General features: G+C 39.9%; 1 protein-coding gene across 2 annotated transcripts in view; it reads right to left on the bottom strand.

Annotated features, from left to right (window-relative positions):
• The window catches only part of ALG6 (ALG6 alpha-1,3-glucosyltransferase), a 72,433-nt gene that overhangs the window by 35,205 nt on the left and 19,503 nt on the right, over positions 1–17,725 (bottom strand). For both annotated transcript variants that reach the window (XM_058430881.1, XM_058430882.1), the window contains exons 3-4: positions 6,803–6,887; positions 884–973 (exon numbers count right to left, since the gene is read on the bottom strand). In XM_058430881.1, the coding sequence (XP_058286864.1) occupies positions 884–973; positions 6,803–6,887 (175 nt within the window). The remainder of the gene's footprint in view (positions 1–883; positions 974–6,802; positions 6,888–17,725) is intronic.

The raw sequence follows: 17,725 nt of genomic DNA on the forward strand, positions 1-17,725 counted from the left end.
TACGGATAACATCTGTACTTCAAAACAAAACCAGGTTTTTTGCATTTCTTGCTAGATGTCCTCCAAAAAAAGTATAGAAATGTTCAAACTTTGATAGTTCTTTCTTCTTCTTTTTTTTTTTTTTTTTTTTAGATGGAGTCTCACTCTGTTGCCCAGTATGGAATGCAGTGGCGTGATCTCCGCTCACTGCAACCTTCACCTCCTGGGTTCAAGCGATTCTCCTGCCTCAGCCTCCCTAGTAGCTGGGACTACAGGCATGTGCCACCACGTCTGACTAATTTTTGTATTTTTAGTAGAGACGGGGTTTCACCATGTTAGCCAGGATGGTCTAAATCTCCTGACCTCGTGATCTGCCTGCCTCGGCCTCCCACAGTGCTGGGATTACAGGCGTGAGCCACCACTCCCAGCCGATAGTTATTTCTTAAAACCCATTTGTAATACACAATACGATAGCAGTGGCTGGGTGCGGTGGCTCATGCCTGTAATCCCAGCACTTTGGGAGGCTGAGGTGGGCAGATCACTTAAGGTCAGGAGTTTGAGACCAGCCTGGCCAACATGGTGAAACCCTGTCTCTACTAAAAATACAAAAATTAGCCAGGCATGGTGGCGGGCACCTGTAGTCCCAGCTACTGACGAGGCTGAGGCAAGAGAATCGCTTGAGCCTGGAAGGTGGAGGGTGCAGTAAGCCAAGATTGTACCACTGCACTCCAGCCTGGGCGATGGAGCAAGACTTCATCTCAAAAAAAAAAAAAAAAAAAAAAAAAAATACAATAGCAGCTACAAGCAATCTCTCCTCTAGTCAAGAAAGCCCCATCACACTGCTTCTTACTAAATCTGCCAAGGGCATAAAAATTTAGAGTTACATTAAGAAAGAAAAACTTACACATATGCACACAGGAGACTATGATAAGCTGTAAGAGGTGGGTAATCCAATCCCCAATACTGTAAATTGTTATCACTGCTGTTAAAATACCTGAAAAAAAAAAAGAAGAAAGCACCATTCCGTTAATCAATCTTCAAGAAGTAGACTTCTGGCCAGGAGCGGTGGCTCACGCCTGTAATCCCAGCACTTTGGGAGGCCGAGGCGGGTGGATCACGAGGTCAGGAGATCGAGACCATCCTGGCTAACACCGTGAAACCCTGTCTCTACTAAAAATACAAACAATTAGCCGGGCGAGGTGGCGGGCGCCTGTAGTCCCAGCTACTCGGGAGGCTGAGGCAGGAGAATGGCGTGAACCCCAGAGGGCGGAGCCTGCAGTGAGCCGAGATCGCGCCACTCCACTCCAGCCTGGGCGACAGCGAGACTCTGGCTCAAAAAAAAAAAAAAAAAAAGAAGTAGACTTCTAATTTAACATTGCACCTCATTTATCTAAGCTTAATAATGTAATTTACTAATTATTAAGCTATTAATAATTAAGCCATGTCACTAGACACAAACCAGGACTCTCCTAGGCAAACTGGGATTTACTGTCATCCTATTATTAGTAGACTTCATCAACGACTAACACTCGTACAACAAAACATATGCAACAAAAAGAACAGGACTGTTTGCAACCAATTCAACCAACATGTAATGAGAGCCTCGTTACATGCAAGGCTCTCTGAATTTTAGGAAGAAAAGTAGGTCTAATGTCCACAAATTGATAGGCTCCTCTGGTTAGCCAAAATGTGAAGGAACTATACACTACTATCATGACTCAAGAAATAAAAATTAAGTTAACATAATTTCTTAATTATGTCCTTTACAACTAGGCAGCTTCTTCTTCTATTTGATTTATTTCCTCAATCATAAGAATACAACAGTGCAAGCCAAACTATATAACCCATAAATAACCATTGTTCATAAGCTTATTTCTTTTTGAGACAGAGTCTTGCTCTGGCACCCAGGCTGGAGTGCAGTGGCGCGATCTCGGCTCACTGCAACTTCCGCCTCCTGGGTTTTTTTTTTTTTTAAGTGATTCTCCTGCCTCAGCCTCCCGAGTAGCTTGGATTACAGGCGCCCACCACCAGGCCCGGCTAATTTTTGTATTTTTAATACAGACGGGGTTTCACCATGTTGGCCAGGCTGGTCTTGAACTCCTGACCTCAAGTGATCCACCCTCCTCAGCCTCCCAAAGTGCTGGGATTACAGGCGTGAGCCACCATGCCCGGCCTAACTTATTTCAAATGGGTCACAATTCCTCACTATCACAGTCTCTTACTTTTTGAATTAAAAATATTTCTTTAAATTAGCATTCAACATGATCCCATCAAATAACCTATTAATCATCTTCAGAAGGTCTATTCTTCTTAGTGTCAGTTACATAAAACATAGGTTTGTATGGAAGAGATGGGGATTAAAATTATCAAGGCATGCTAGACAGCCAAGACATCTGGGCATAGAGTACTACAGTATGGTACCAGCTGGTGGCCATTGTCCCTCCAGAAACATCCATGTGAACAATCTTGGGTTCCATGTCTGGCTGGGACTTGAAGCCAAGAAGCAGCAAATCTAAGAATCTCTGGGTTAGTTGGAGCCCCTTTTGGCAGCTTGAATCTGGGAAACTGCGCCAGGCAAATAATGGAGACCGAAGGACCCACTTTTTCAGACAGAGATACCTGAAGACAGGCACCAATTTTATCATTTCCAAATTCATGTTACTATATAGCATGAAGTTTTATTGTATCAGCCTCAGAGCTGTTGAAGCATTGAGTTAAACAAGTAAAGCTGTGAGGTCAGTGACTGACACAAAGTGCTCAACAGTAGTTCCAATTGGCTACTAGCCACAAAACAACTAAGATGGATACGGCAATGGAAAACCATCAAGTAATTCAAGAATCACATTTTGTCCAATACAACTTGATTTGGTTTTCAGCTTCTGAAAATAGACAAAACCTATTTTTTCATTTAGTTTAACCTTGAGATCCACTGGAGATGAGTAAAAGAGGCATTGACAGTAAGCTGCAGGCATGCAACGATATATACTAAAAATAAAGTCATTGGTTGGATTAGGAGGAAAAAAATATAGGGTTTATAACAGTGCTCCCCATTCTTATGGAAATTCATAAAGTAGAACAAAGAGGCATAAAAGAAGATAGCTTAAAAGTGTTTCAAGAAAGCATCAAAATATATCAGTAGGAACAAAGCAATTAGTTGATACTCCTGCTTTATATTATATATATGTATATATATATATACACACATACATATATATATATATATATATATATATATATATATATTTTTTTTTTTTTTTTTTTTTTTTTTTTGAGACAGAGTTTTGCTCTTGTTGCCCAGGCTGGAGTGCAATGGTGCGATCTTGGTTCACTGCAACCTCTGCCTCCCAGGTTCAAGCGATTCTCCTGCCTCAGCCTCGTGAGTAGCTGGGATTACAGGCATGCACCACCACGCCCAGCTAATTTCGTATTTTTAGTAGAGATGGGGTTTCTCCATGTTGGTGAGGCTGGTCTCGAACTCCTGACGTCGTGATCCGCCCACCTTGGTCTCCCAAAGTGCTGGGATTACAGGCATAAGCCACTGCGCCCGGCCTTACTTTAGACATATTAATACCCGAAAAGTTGTCTAAATACGATTTATACGTTGAAATGTATTTTCCCACTGAATTCCCATGTAATCTCAGTAGATGTTTAGTAAGTAAAAAAAAACTGGCTGCCACACAAATTATAAAATTACATTCAAGAGTGTTACCATTAACTTTGAGATGTAGTTTTCTCTAACAGACAACCCACAGAGTCATAATTGGTATTTTTGTTTAAAGAAAAAAATTTTTAGCTTGAAACAGTTTGAAAGTTACAGAAAAGTTGCAAGAATAGTTGAAATAACTTACATACATCAAAATGTAGAAAGTTTTATAAGACAACAGACACCATTTACAGAACAAGACAAGAACAAACAGAAAGAAGATGTTTATTTTATACACCCATACACACACGAGGAAAATGATTAAAGTGTACAATACTGCTATACTGTTGTGGTAGACAGACTTTAAGGTCACCACCAAGAACACCATCTCCTGGTGTTCAGACTCCTGCATGCATACAATCCTCTCCCCTTGAGTGTAGGCAAGTCCTGTGACTTGCATCTAACTAATACGGTAAATGTGATAGGAGATCACTCTTGTGCTTCTGTTTCATGTATATGTAAGATTCTGTCTTGCTAGCAGATATACTAGACAAACTGCCTCTCACTGACTTTAAAAAAGCAAGCTGGCATATTTTAGTGCATGGCCATGTTGGAGAAGCCACATAGCAACAAATGGCATGTGAGCTCTAGGAGCCAAGAGTGGCTCCCAACAAGAAACTGAAGCCCTCACTCTTGCAGATGCAAGGAGACTAGGTCTGCCAACAGCCTGAGGAAACTTGGAAATGCATCCTTCTCCATTTGAGCCTCTGATAAGTCTGCAGCCCAACTGACACCTGGATTATAGCCTTCTGAAACTCTGAGCAGAATACCTAGCTAAGCTGTGCCCAAACTCCTGATCTAAAGAAACTGTGATAATAAATGTGTGTTTAAGCAATTAGCATTTGAGGTCATTCATTACACAGCATAGAAAATTAGTATAAGTATTTAAAAATCATACAAATCATTATAAAAATGATTATCCATTACAAACATGGGGGAAAGAAATGAACAAGCAATTTTGAAAAGAAATCTAACTATCGGCCAGGCGTGGTGGCTCAAGCCTGTAATCCCAGCACTTTGGGAGGCTGAGGCAGGCGGATCACGAGGTCAGGAGATCGAGACCACAATGAAACCCCGTCTCTACTAAAAACACAAAAACAAATTAGCCGGGCATGGTGGTGGGCGCCTGTAGTCCCAGCTACTCAGGAGGCTGAGGCAGGAGAATGGCGTGAACCTGGGAGGCGGAGCTTGCAGTGAGCCAAGATCGCACCACTGCACTCCAGCCTGGGCAACAGAGCAAGACTCTGTCTCAAAAAAAAAAAAAAAAGAAATATAATTATCAATAAATACATTAGAAGATGCTTTTAAAAGTCTGGTATTATTAAATGTTGGTCAGGGTATGTAGAAAGAGATATCCTGGTGTTACTTTAGAGCTTCCACTTCCAGGAATCTACCTAGAAAAAATGTACACATAAGAATAGACTTTATTTAATCATTCTCCTACTAAGAGATATTTAAAGTGTTTTGGGTTCCTCTTCCATTTGAAACACTCCAAACTCTGACTAGGGAACAGGCAACCTATCAATAGAAAACTCAATATGAAGTTCTTGCATAAAATTCTCTGATAAAGGGCCTATATAAAAGTAGTAGCCAAAGCACTCAACAATATAATATGAACATTTTATATAGCCAGTCTCTAAGAGAATAACCTACCAGCCATCTAGTAAGTCAATAAGTAATGTCATCAACTGTTATCAGGATATGTTCAATAAAAATGACACAGGCATGAATTTCTATGATGCTATAACCACAGCTAACATTTATTGAGAGTTCATTACATGCCAGGGACTGGCCTAAGTGCTTTACATGTATCATTTTATTCAGTCCTCACAATAACCCAGTGAAATATGTAGTCTATTATTTTCATTCTACAAGTGATAAAACTGTGGTTGAGAAAGTTAAATAATTTGCCAAAGGTCACACAGCTAATAAATAGTAGAGCTGGGATCTGAACTCAGACAGTCTGACTCTAGCACCTATACTCTTTACCACTAAGCTACTGCTATTTTATACTTTAGGTAGACTTGTATATAAAATGAAGGTTAATCACCACTGCTCAATTATGATAGAGAGCAATAATAATTAACAAAAATTTCTATGAAGTTCTCTGTGTTTTCAGAAACAGAAGGTTTAATATATACTGTATCATAAAACCAATGAAGGGTAGAGCTGACCTCCTCCTTCATAATACAAAGAGAAAGCTATGGAAACGAGACCATATGAAAACGAACACCTAGGCCGCACATGGTGGCTCAAGCCTGTAATCCCAGCACTTTGGGAGGCCCAGGTGGGTGGATCACGAGGTTAGGAGTTCAAAACCAGCCTGGCCAAGATGGTGAAACCCTGTCTCTCCTAAAAACTACAAAAATTAGCCAGGCATGGTGGCAGGCGCCTGCAATCCCAGATACTTGGGAGGCTGAGGCAGGAGAATCGCTTGAACCCAGGCAGCAGAGGTTGCAGTGAGCTGAGATCGTGCCACTGCACTCCAGCCTGGGCAACAGAGTGAGACTCTGTCTCAAAATAAAAAGAGAAAATGAACACCTAAATACTCATTCCTTCCACAAATTTTTATTGAGGGTCTACGATGTGTCATGCCCTATACTAGATGCAGGGTATTCAAAGGTGAACCAAAAGGACACGTGAAATTTTCAGAGTTGAATACAAGTCCTATTATTGTAGGCATCTCCCTTTGGTCCCCTTTTCAGCTCTGCAAATTCAGCCATCAGCTACTGCCAAAGCTCTCTTCTATTTATATCTATAGTTACAATCATAGTGATCTTTAGCGAGAGAAACAGTGGATGAGGGAACAGGGAAGAAATGTTTTTAGCCTATGATGGTGCTTCCATAGTTTATGTCCAGAGGACATATAGACATTCAGAGTTTTATCATCAACGTTCTAGTTCAGCATCATGGCCCACCTAACTAAGTATAGGAATTAACTTTCAGGACTATCAAATTTCAAAGACAGGCCTACAAAATGCAAGGCAATATATATGTGGCACCAGTATGCAAGAGATGAGGATGTTCAAGATGAAGAAAATAGCGTGTTGTCCTTTTAATATTTTCAAACAATCTATATTAACTATGATAAACAAGAAAAACAAGTTAAAATTATCATACCATTGTTTGACCGGTAAATTAAAAGTAATTTCTTGCCAGTGTCTCTGAGCTTCATAATCACCAAACATAGGTGGTTTTCCAGCACCTAAGATCAAAGGTAAAAAGAGCAAAACAACAATGTACTTTAGCATATCAGTGATTTTTACTTCCTTATGAAAATTGTCTAAACTAGAGAGGCAGTGTAGGTTACAGAAAGAACACAGGAGTTACCGAGAAAGTCAGAGAGATAAAATCTGAATTCTAGCACTGCTGGCACACTGCTGGAGTGACACTGGGCAAATTACTTAATCTCCCTAAACTTCAGCACATTAAACACAGGATCAACACAACTTCCCTACTGCGGACTACTGGAATATGTAAGATAATGGATATAAAATACCCAGCATAGTGCCTGGCAAACAGTAAACATTCAATAAATAGACGCTATTGTTAACATTACAGTCATCCCTCAGTATCTGTGGGGGATTCATTCCAGGACCCCCCACTACCACAGAAACCAAACTTCATGGATGCTCATGCCTTATATAAAATGCCATAGTATTTGCATATAACCTCTGCTCATTCTCTTGTATACTTTAAATCATCTTTAGATTACTTATAATACCCAACAATGTAAAATGCTACATAAATAGTTGTTATACTGTATGGTTTAGGGGATAATGACAAGGGAAAAAAATCTGCATGTTCAGTACAGACACAATCATCCTTTTTTATTTCCTGAATATTTTCTTTTTTTTTTTTTTACCTAAACTCTTTTTTTTTTTTTTTTATTATACTTTAGGTTTTAGGGTACATGTGCACAATGTGCAGGTTTGTTACATATGTATCCATGTGCCATGTTGTTTTGCTGCACCCATTAACTCGTCATTTAGCATTAGGTATATCTCCTAATGCTGTCCCTCCCCCCTCCCCCCACCCCACAACAGTCCCCGGGGTGTGATGTTCAGAAATGATGCCGCATACCTACAACTATCGGATCTTTGACAAACCTGACAAAAACAAGAAATGGGGAAAGGATTCCCTATTTAATAAATGGTGCTGGGAAAACTGGCTAGCCATATGTAGAAAGCTGAAACTGGATCCCTTCCTTACACCTTATACAAAAATTAATTCAAGATGGATTAAAGACTTACATGTTAGACCTAAAACCATTAAAATCCTACAAGAAAACCTAGGCAATACCATTCAGGACATAGGCGTGGGCAAGGACTTCATGTCTAAAACACCAAAAGCAATGGCAATGAAAGCCAAAATTGACAAATGGGATCTAATTAAACTAAAGAGCTTCTGCACAGCAAAAGAAACTACCATCAGAGTGAACAGGCAACCTACAGAATGGGAGAAAATTTTTGCAACCTACTCATCTGACAAAGGGCTAATATCCAGACTCTACAATGAACTCAAACAAATTTACAAGAAAAAAACAAACAACCCCATCAAAAAGTGGGCAAAGGACATGAACAGACACTTCTCAAAAGAAGACATTTATGCAGCCAAAAAACACATGAAAAAATGCTCATCATCACTGGCCATCAGAGAAATGCAAATCAAAACCACAGTGAGATACCATCTCACACCAGTTAGAATGGCGATCATTAAAAAGTCAGGAAACAACAGGTGCTGGAGAGGATGTGGAGAAACAGGAACACTTTTACACTGTTGGTGGGACTGTAAACTATTTCCTGAATATTTTCAATCCATGGTTGGCTGAATCCACAGATATAGAACCCATAGATACAGAGGGCTGACTGTACTCAATAATAATTATGTCCAAGTTTATTTTTACTTCATAAGGCTGTCAACTATACTGCCCAATATGGATCATAAAATAGTAACATGAGTATCTGCATTTTATAAAGGACTTTTTTTTTTTTTTTTTTGAGACAGAGTCTTGCTCTGTCACCCAGGCTGGAGTGCAGTGGCACAGTCTCAGCTTACTGCAACCTCCACCTCTGGGGTTCAAGCGGTTCTCATGATTTAGCCTCTCGAGTAGCTGGGACTACAGGCGTGTGCCACCATTCCTGCCTAATTTTTGTATTTTTATTAGAGACGGGTTTCACCATGTTGGCCAGGCTGGTCTCAAACTCCTGGCATCAAGTGATCTGCCCGCCTCGACCTCCCAAAGTGCTGGGATTATAGGTATCAGCCACCACGCCCAGCCATTACAAAGGACTTTTACAAACTATACATAACTTAAGGTCAAGTATAGGGTCAAAAACAGACTATATGTTACAAAGACATAAATTAGATCAGGCTTTGCTGTCAAGTAAGTTGTATAAAAACTACTGCTTTATGGTTTGATTATTTTAATTTCAAAATTGCAAATAAGGGATAATGGATTTGTAATAACTAACACTTGATAGTGCTTACTATATGCCAAATACAACAAACCTATGAAATAGGTATTATCTGGCCAGGCGTGGTGGCTCACACCTGTAATCCCAGCACTTTGGGAGGCCGGGGTGAGCAGATCATGAGGTCAGGAGTTCGAGACCAGCCTGACCAACATGGTGAAACCCTGTCTCTACTAAAACTACAAAAATTAGCCGGGCATGGTGGCACGTGCCTGTAATCCCAGCTACTCAGGGAGGCTGAGGCAGGAGAATCGCTGGAACCCAGGAGGCGGAGGTTGCAGTGAGCCAAGTTCACACCACTGCACTCCAGCCTGTGTGACAGAGTGAGACTCCATCCAAAAAAAGAAATAGGTATTATCATTATACCCACTTTATAGCTGGGAAAACAAAGGCAATGGCCATTCACGTAATAAGCAGCAAAGTCTGGATTTGAATCCAGGTAGACTGGCTCCATAATCCATGCTCTTAGCTCCTATTCTGTAATGCCTCATAAGTTGGTTAAGTAGCTTTTATTCTTAAATCATTTAAAATGACATAAAGGTGGCTGGGCATGGTGGCTCACGCCTGTAATCCCAGCACTTTGGGAGGCCGAGGCAGGTGGATCACGAGGTCAAGAGATCGAGACCATCCTGGCCAACATGGTGAAACCCTGTCTCTACTAAAAATACAAAAAATTAGCCAGGGTGGTGGTGGGCATCTGTAGTCCCAGCTACTTGGGAGGCTGAGGCAGGAGAATCACTTGAACCCGAGAGGCAGAGGTTACAGCGAGCTGAGACTGCGCCACTGCACTCCAGCCTGGGTGACAGAGCTAGACCCCATCTCAAAAGAAAAGAAAGAAAAAAAAAAAGATGTAAAGGTATCTCCATTTAGTAAAGAGTAAACACTCACTCACTATTTAACTACCAGTTGATTACAAAATTGTGAGAAGGCCCAAAGAGGTACAGTATAATCGCAGCTTTTTAAACTGTCATGTAAGGCAAAAATCACAGAGTCAAATATACTAATTAACCCATTAGGAAGGTGTGCCATATTGAAGAATGACATATTATTGCTCACTGAAATCCAATCCAGATTTTCTCCAGTTTTAGAACATTACATGAAGTGTTTGTATTTAATTGTTGAATTATACCAATATTCTTTAAATGCTATAATCTCTAAGAAGATATTCCCACTAATGAGACAATCATGGGAAACGCAGATTAACTTTTCTATAGCATATATACATTGAGTGATTTACACAAGAAATTAACCATTGTATACACGCATGTGTGTGTGTCTCTGTCTCTCAGAAAGAAACATGTCTTATTAAGTTTTATATTCTCAGAATTAATAGCACCGAGTAGATTCTCAATGCCACCCTCATAGGTTATCAGTGAATGTTAATACAGCAAGGATGTTTAAGTTCAAAAGACTTGAGCTTGTGAGTCCCTGATTTTTCACTTACTGATCTGCAACTTAATTTGTGATGGCAGACCAATTAATTTTGCCGAGGCTGCTTTAACACAGTGCCATATATGAGTTCTCACCCAAAAACTTTTTTTTTTTATAAGACGGTTTCACCTGGTCTGGATCTCCTGACCTTGATCCGCCCCCCTCGGCCTCCCAAAGTGTGTTACAAGTGAGACCATTTTAAGTTACTATCTGGCACTTTGAAATTCAAAGTTTCTGTTCATGCTTCTTATTCCATATTCTATACATCTATTTCTATCAACTCATATCCAACCTTCAAGCATCATCTGAAATCCTAAATCTTCCATGAAGCCTTCCTTCATAAATTAAAAATACATTGATCAGTAACTACTTACTTCTCATAATACTTATACTTTCAGTTACCATATGTTTTATCATATGACTATACTATTTCTTAACTGCTAACCAGAAAAGAATTTTATATTCTATACGCAGAGAAACTGATTTTCCAGTGTCCAAAGGAAACACTGCTAGGCATATAGTACATTAAAAGCTTGCTTAATTAAACTGGAAAGGAAGAATAACCTACAATAATAAAAATTTTTTTAAGAAAAGAATTCCCAAAGAATTAATTGCATTTTTGCATGTGTATTCTTTGTCTGGGGGGCAGGGTGAGGGGCAGGGAGGGATATAAGTTTCTATTTTAATGAATACGACCATTGAATATGGTTTCTTTGGGGCTGGGAAGGAGTTGACTTTTCTTTTTATTTGTTTTGTTTTTGTTTTCAGTCCACTGGGATAATAAAAGTCAGAGAGAATCTTAAGTAATTTCCTGTACCTGAAGAAATCCAACTATCTAGATTTTCTGAAATTGCTCTAGACTTGTGGTCAATGCGGAAGAATTTATTACCATTCTCTAACAAATAGAAGAATGGATAATGACTCTCTTTAGGGCTGGGAAACAAGTTCCTATCCAGAGTCTGACCTACTTTAATAAATTCAGCTGACACTGGCTATGAAATTAGTACTTAAGTTTTTAAAACTGCTAAAGTGCCCTTAAAGCAACCCAGAAGGACAACCCAACTGTACCTATGGGAGCTTCACTTGGGAAGGGCAAAAAGGATTCCTTCTGCAGTGTTTCATTCTACAAATTCATTTACATAAGATTCAGAAGTACATAAAGAAAACACACTAATGTATATTTACTCAGCTTCAATTCTGTCTCATTCTCAGAAAAATGGACTTAAGCACTACTTAAATGTTCATTTTATTAATTGTTAAACTATTCATAATTATGTTTGAATTTTAAAAACAAGTAGTTTTGTTGTTAACAATACTTATTAACTGCCTTTAAATTAAAATTTTAAACATTTTAGAGAAAAGAATTTGGCTAAAATTTTCCATAATAAAATCTTCCTTTTGGCAGGGTGTGGTGGCTTATGTCTGTGATCACAGCACTTTGGGAGGCCAAGGCGGGCAGATCACCTGAGGTCAGGAGTTCAAGACCAGCCTGACCAACATGGTGAAACCCCATCTCTACTAAAAATACAAAAATTAGTTGGGTGTGGTGGCGCATGCCTGTAATCCCAGCTACTTGGGAGGCTGAGGCAGAAGAATCAACTGAACCTGGGAGGCGGAAGTTGCGGTGGGCCGAGATCACGCCATTGCACTCCAGCCTGGGTGACAGAGCAAGACTCTGTCTCAAAAAAAAAAAAAAAAAATCCTTTTATATGTTCCATGCAATGGGTAAGTAGAAAGAAACTAAGCAGTTAAACAGAACACAGTCATACTTTAGTAATGACTGATGTGCTACAAAAACTGATTCTCTATAACTTTCTCTTCAAACAGCCAATGCAGCTTTGGGGAAAAAAAGTTATTGAAATAAAATGACTTTGCCAGGCTCAAGTGTTGCCATTTGCCTTAAATGGCAACTTTGGATCAAGTATAGAGGAACTGTGAATCTCTACAAGAAACGGTAAACCATCAATACTAAAATCAAAATTTTTCTACTCCCCATGGATTGTTTAAAAGCAACAAACAGTATTTATTCAATATTTTTAGGTCTCTGAAAATTAATGTATATAAGCTTCTCTAAAAATGTAAGGGATAGACATTTCAGAAAAAATGAAATTACAATAATATACATAAGCCATTTTCCTAAATAATACATACATTTCCAAAGGAGGAATAATGCATTAATACTAAGCAAGCTATCCTGAGTTTCCACACTTGAATGTGATGGAGTTCTGAACATGCAACTCCAAAATCTGGCACCTTGGCATACTGAATATTTTAAGCTAAAGGAATTTGAGGAAGGGCAGGTGCAGGAAGAACTGACCATCCCCTGAAGCAGATCTTAAAATCCTCATGTGAGAGGTGCCCTCCCTATACCCAGAGAAAAGAAGCATCTTTATCTCCAAAGGTGAAAGGATACCCAGAGGAACCAAAATGAACAGGTTTTGCCAGGTTTCCCCAGTTTACTACTCTTGACTCATAGCCTATTGTCCTATCACATTTTCTACAACTCTCTACTCTTCATCAAAGTTAGTATAAAAACACTCAGGTTTAACTGTTTCTTCGGGTCTTCATTTCCTTCTGAAGGTTTCAAACTTATATTCAATAAATGTGTATGTTTTTGTCTTGTTAATCTGTCTTTTGTTACATGGGCACAGTAGAGAACCTAGAAGGACAGAAGGAAAATGTATTTTTCCTCTCCTGTAGGTGCTTCTTAATTATAATCTTAAAATAAGATAAACCAAAAGCAAACTAAAATAAGCATATTAAAAAACAAACTATGGCAGAGGAGGCAGAGCAGGATGGCCAAATAGAACCCTCCGGCGACTGTCCCCCTGGCAGGAACACCAAATTCAACAACTACCCCCACAAGAAAGTACCTTCATAAGAACCAAAAATCAGTTGAGCAATCACAGTACCTGGTTTTAACATCATATCAAGGAAAGAGGCACTGAAGAGGGTAAGAAAGATAGTATTGCATTGTCAACATCACTTCTCTCCCATTCCCCAGCAGCAGCTGCATGGTATGAAGAGGGAATCTGTGTGTTTGGGGAGGGAGAGTGCAGTGACTATGGGACTCTGCACTGGAACTCAGTCTTGCTTGTCACAGCAGAAAGCAACACAGGGCAGAATTCAGCTGGTATCTATGGAGGAAGCATTTAGGCTAGTCCTAGCCAGAAAGGAATGGTCCATCCCAGCAGTAAGAACCTGAGTTCCAGATAGGCACACCACTATAGGCTAAAGTACTCTGGGGTCTTAAACAAACTTGAAAGGCAGTTTAAACCACAAGGACTTCATAGGCAAGTCCTGGTGCTGTGTTGGACTCAGAGGCAGTGGACTGGGGGTGCACATGACCTAGGAAGACACCAGCTGGGGCAGCCAAGGGAGTGCTTGCATCACCCCTCCCTCAACCCCAGGCAGCATGGCTTGCAGCTCCAGGAGAGACTCCTTCCTTCTGCTTAAGGAAAGGAGACTGGAGAGTAAAAGAGGACTTTGTCTTGCAACTTAAATACCAGCTCTGCCACAGCAAAATAAGGTAACAGGCAGAGTCCTGAGGCCCACATTCCAGGCCCTAGCTTCAGGCCACAGTGGAGTAGAGCACCAGGCAGACTCCTGGAGTCCCGGATTCCAGGCCTGGCTCCCGATTAAGGTTCCTAACTCCAGGCCTTGGCTCCCAGACAGCATTTCTGACCCAACATAGGCTGTGGGTTGGAGAAGCTGCCACCCTAAGGAAAGGGCATAAGCCTGGCTGGATTCAATACCTGCTGATGAAGAACCATGGGCCTTGAGTGAACATCGGCAGGAATCAGGCAGTGACTGCCGCAGGCCTTGGGTAAGACCCAGTGCTGTGCTGGCTTCAGGTCTGATGTAGCACAGTCCCAATGTGATGGCCACACGGGTACTTTTGTCACCCCTCCTCCAGTTCCCATCAGCTCAACGTGGAGAGACAGACTCCATTTCTTTGGGGGAAAGTAAGGGAAAAGAACAAGAGTCTTTGTCTGGTAATCGAAAGAATTCTCTCAGATTTGTTACCCAAGACCATCAAAGTGGTACCTCTATGAGCCTGCAAGAGTCACAATGTTACTGGGCTTGGGTTGCGCCCCCTAATGCAAATATGGCTGCAGCGACCATGGATGACAACACTCAACTCCCTTTGAATACTTGGAAAGCCTTCCCAAGAAGGATGGGTATAAACAAGCCCAGACTGTGATGACTACAATAAATACCTAACTTTTCAATATCCAGATGAATATCCACAAGCATTAAGACCATCCAGAAAAACATGACCTCACCAAACTTAATAAGGCACCAGCAACCAATCTCAGAGTGATAGAGGTATGTGACCTTTCAAACAGAACATTCAAAATAACTGTTTTGAAGAAACTCAAAAAATTCAAGATATAACAGAGAAGGAATTTAGAATCCTATCCTTAACAGAGATGGAAATAATTTGTTAAAATCAAGCAGAAATTCTGGTGCTAAAAAATTCAACTGACATACTGCAGAATGCATCAGAGTCTCTCAACAGCAGAACTGATCAAGCAAAAGAAAGAATTAGTAAGCTCGAAGGCAGGCTATTTGAAAATATACAGTCAGTGGAAACTAAAGAAAAATAAGAATGACAAACGAAGCATGCCTAGAAGATCTATAAGATAGCCTCAAATGGACAAATCGAAGAGCTTTTGGTCTTAAAGAGGTAATAGAGAGAGAGAGAGATCAGTGTAGAAAGTCTGTTCAAAGGGATAATAACTGAGAACATTCCAAACCTAGAGAAAGATATCAATATTCAAGTACAAGAAGGTTATAGAACACCAAGCAGATTTAATGCAAATAAGACTACCTCAAGACTTTTTAACAGTCAAACTCCCAAAGGTTAAGGATAAAGAAAGAATCCTAAAATCAGCAAGAAAAAAGAAACAACATACAAAGGAGTTCCAATACATCTGGCAGCAGACTTCTCAGTAGAAAGCCACACAGGCCAGGAGAGAATGGCACAACATATTTAAAGTACTGAAGGAAAAAAAACTTTTATCCTAGAATAGTATATCCAGCAAAAATACCCATCACACATGAAGGAGATATAAAGATCTTCCCAGACGAAAAAGCTGAGGGATTTAATCAACACTAGACCTACCCTACAAGAAATGCTAAAGGGAGTTCTTCAACCAGAAAGAAAAGGGCATTAATGAGCAATAAGAAATCATCTGAAGGTGCAAAACTCACTGGTAAATAGTAAGTACACAGAGTATTTTAACACTGTCAGTAAGGTTTGTAAACTACTCATATCTTGAGTAGAAAGACTAAAAGATGAACCTATCAAAAATAATAACCATAACTTTTCAAGACACAGACAGTAGAATAAAATATAAATAGAAACAATAAAAAGTTAAAAAGCAGGGGAATAAAGTTAAAGTGTAGAGTTTTTGTTAATTTTCTCTTTGCTTATTTGTTAGTTTTTACAATCAGTATTAAGTAATCATTAGCTTAAAATAATGAGTTATAAGATGTTATTTGCCAGCCTGGGGAATATGGCCAAACCCCCATCTCTACAAAAATACAAAAAACTAGCTGGGCATGGTGGCATGTGCCTGTAATCTCAGCTACTTGGGAGGCTGAGGTGAAAGGATAACCTGAGTCTGGAAGGCGGAGGTTCCAATGAGCCAAGATCACCTCACTTAGGCCAGGCGCGGTGGCTCACGCCTGTAATCCCAGCACTTTGGGAAGCCAAGGCGGGCAGATCACTTGAGGTCAGGAGTTTGAGACCAGCCTGGCCAACATGGTGAAAACTCGTCTCTACTAAAAATACAAAAAAATTAGCCAGGCATGGTGGCGTGCACCTGTAATCACAGCTACTCCAGAGGCTGAGGCAGGAGAATCGCTTGAACAGTCTGCTGCCTACAAGAAACATACTTCATTTATAAAGACACATATAGACTGAAAATAAAAGGATGGAAAAAGATATTCCATGCAAATGGAAACCAAAAAGAGCAGGAGTAGCTATACTTACATCAGACAAAACAGATTTCAAGACAAAAGCTATAAAAAGAGACAAAGAAGCCGGGCGCGGTGGCTCACACCTCTAATCCCAGTACTTTGGCAGGCCAAGGCAGGCGGATCGCCTGAGGTCAGGAGTTCAAGACCAGCCTCGCCAACATGGCAAAACCTCGTCTTTTCTAAAAATACAAAAATTAGCTGGGCGTGGTGGCGCACACCTGTAGTCCTACTACTTGGGAGGCTGAGGTAGGAGACTCACTTGAACTCTGGAGGCAGGAGGTTGCAGTGAACCGAGATCACACCACGGCACTCCAGCCTGGGCAACAGAGTAAGACTCTGTCTCCAAACAAAACAACAAAAGAGAAAGACAAAGAAGGTCATTATATAATGACAAACGGATCAATTCAGCAAGAGACATAACAATGGTAAATATATATGCATCCTGCACTGGAGCACCTAGATACATAAAACAAATATTATTAGAGCTAAAGAGAGGGTCTCCAATAGGGTAATAGCTGGAGATGTCAACTTCAGCACTGGACAAATCATCCAGACAGAAAATCAACAAAGAAACATCAGACTTAATCTGCAGTGTAAACTAAATGGACCTATCAGATATTTATACAACATTTCATCCAATGGCTAGAGAATATACACATTCTTCTCCTTGGCACACAGACAGACCATATGATAGACCACAAACAAGTCTTAAAAAAATTCAAAACACTGATATCATATCAGGTATCCTTTCTAACCACAATGGAATAAAACTAGAAATCAATAACAAGAGGAATTTTGGAAAGAGTACAAACATATGGAAATTAATCAATATGATCCTGAATGACCAGTGTGCCAATGAAGAAATTAAGAAGAAAATTTAAAAATTTCTTGAAACAAATGAAAATGGAAACACAACATACCAAAACCTATGGGATACATGAAAGCAGTACTAAGAGGAAAGTTTATAGCAATAAGTGCCTATGTCAACAAAGTAGAAAAACTTCAAATAAACAACCTAATGATACATCTTAAAGAACTAGAAAAGCTCCAGCAAAATAAACAGAAAATTAGTAGAAGAAATAGTAAAGATCAGAGCAGAAATAAACGAAATTGAAAGATCAACGAAACAAAAGTTGGTTTTTGAAAAGAT

The sequence above is a fragment of the Hylobates moloch genome, unplaced genomic scaffold (genome assembly GCF_009828535.3).
Source record: "Hylobates moloch isolate HMO894 unplaced genomic scaffold, HMol_V3 SCAFFOLD_18, whole genome shotgun sequence".
In the NCBI taxonomy this organism is placed as follows: Eukaryota; Metazoa; Chordata; class Mammalia; order Primates; family Hylobatidae; genus Hylobates; species Hylobates moloch.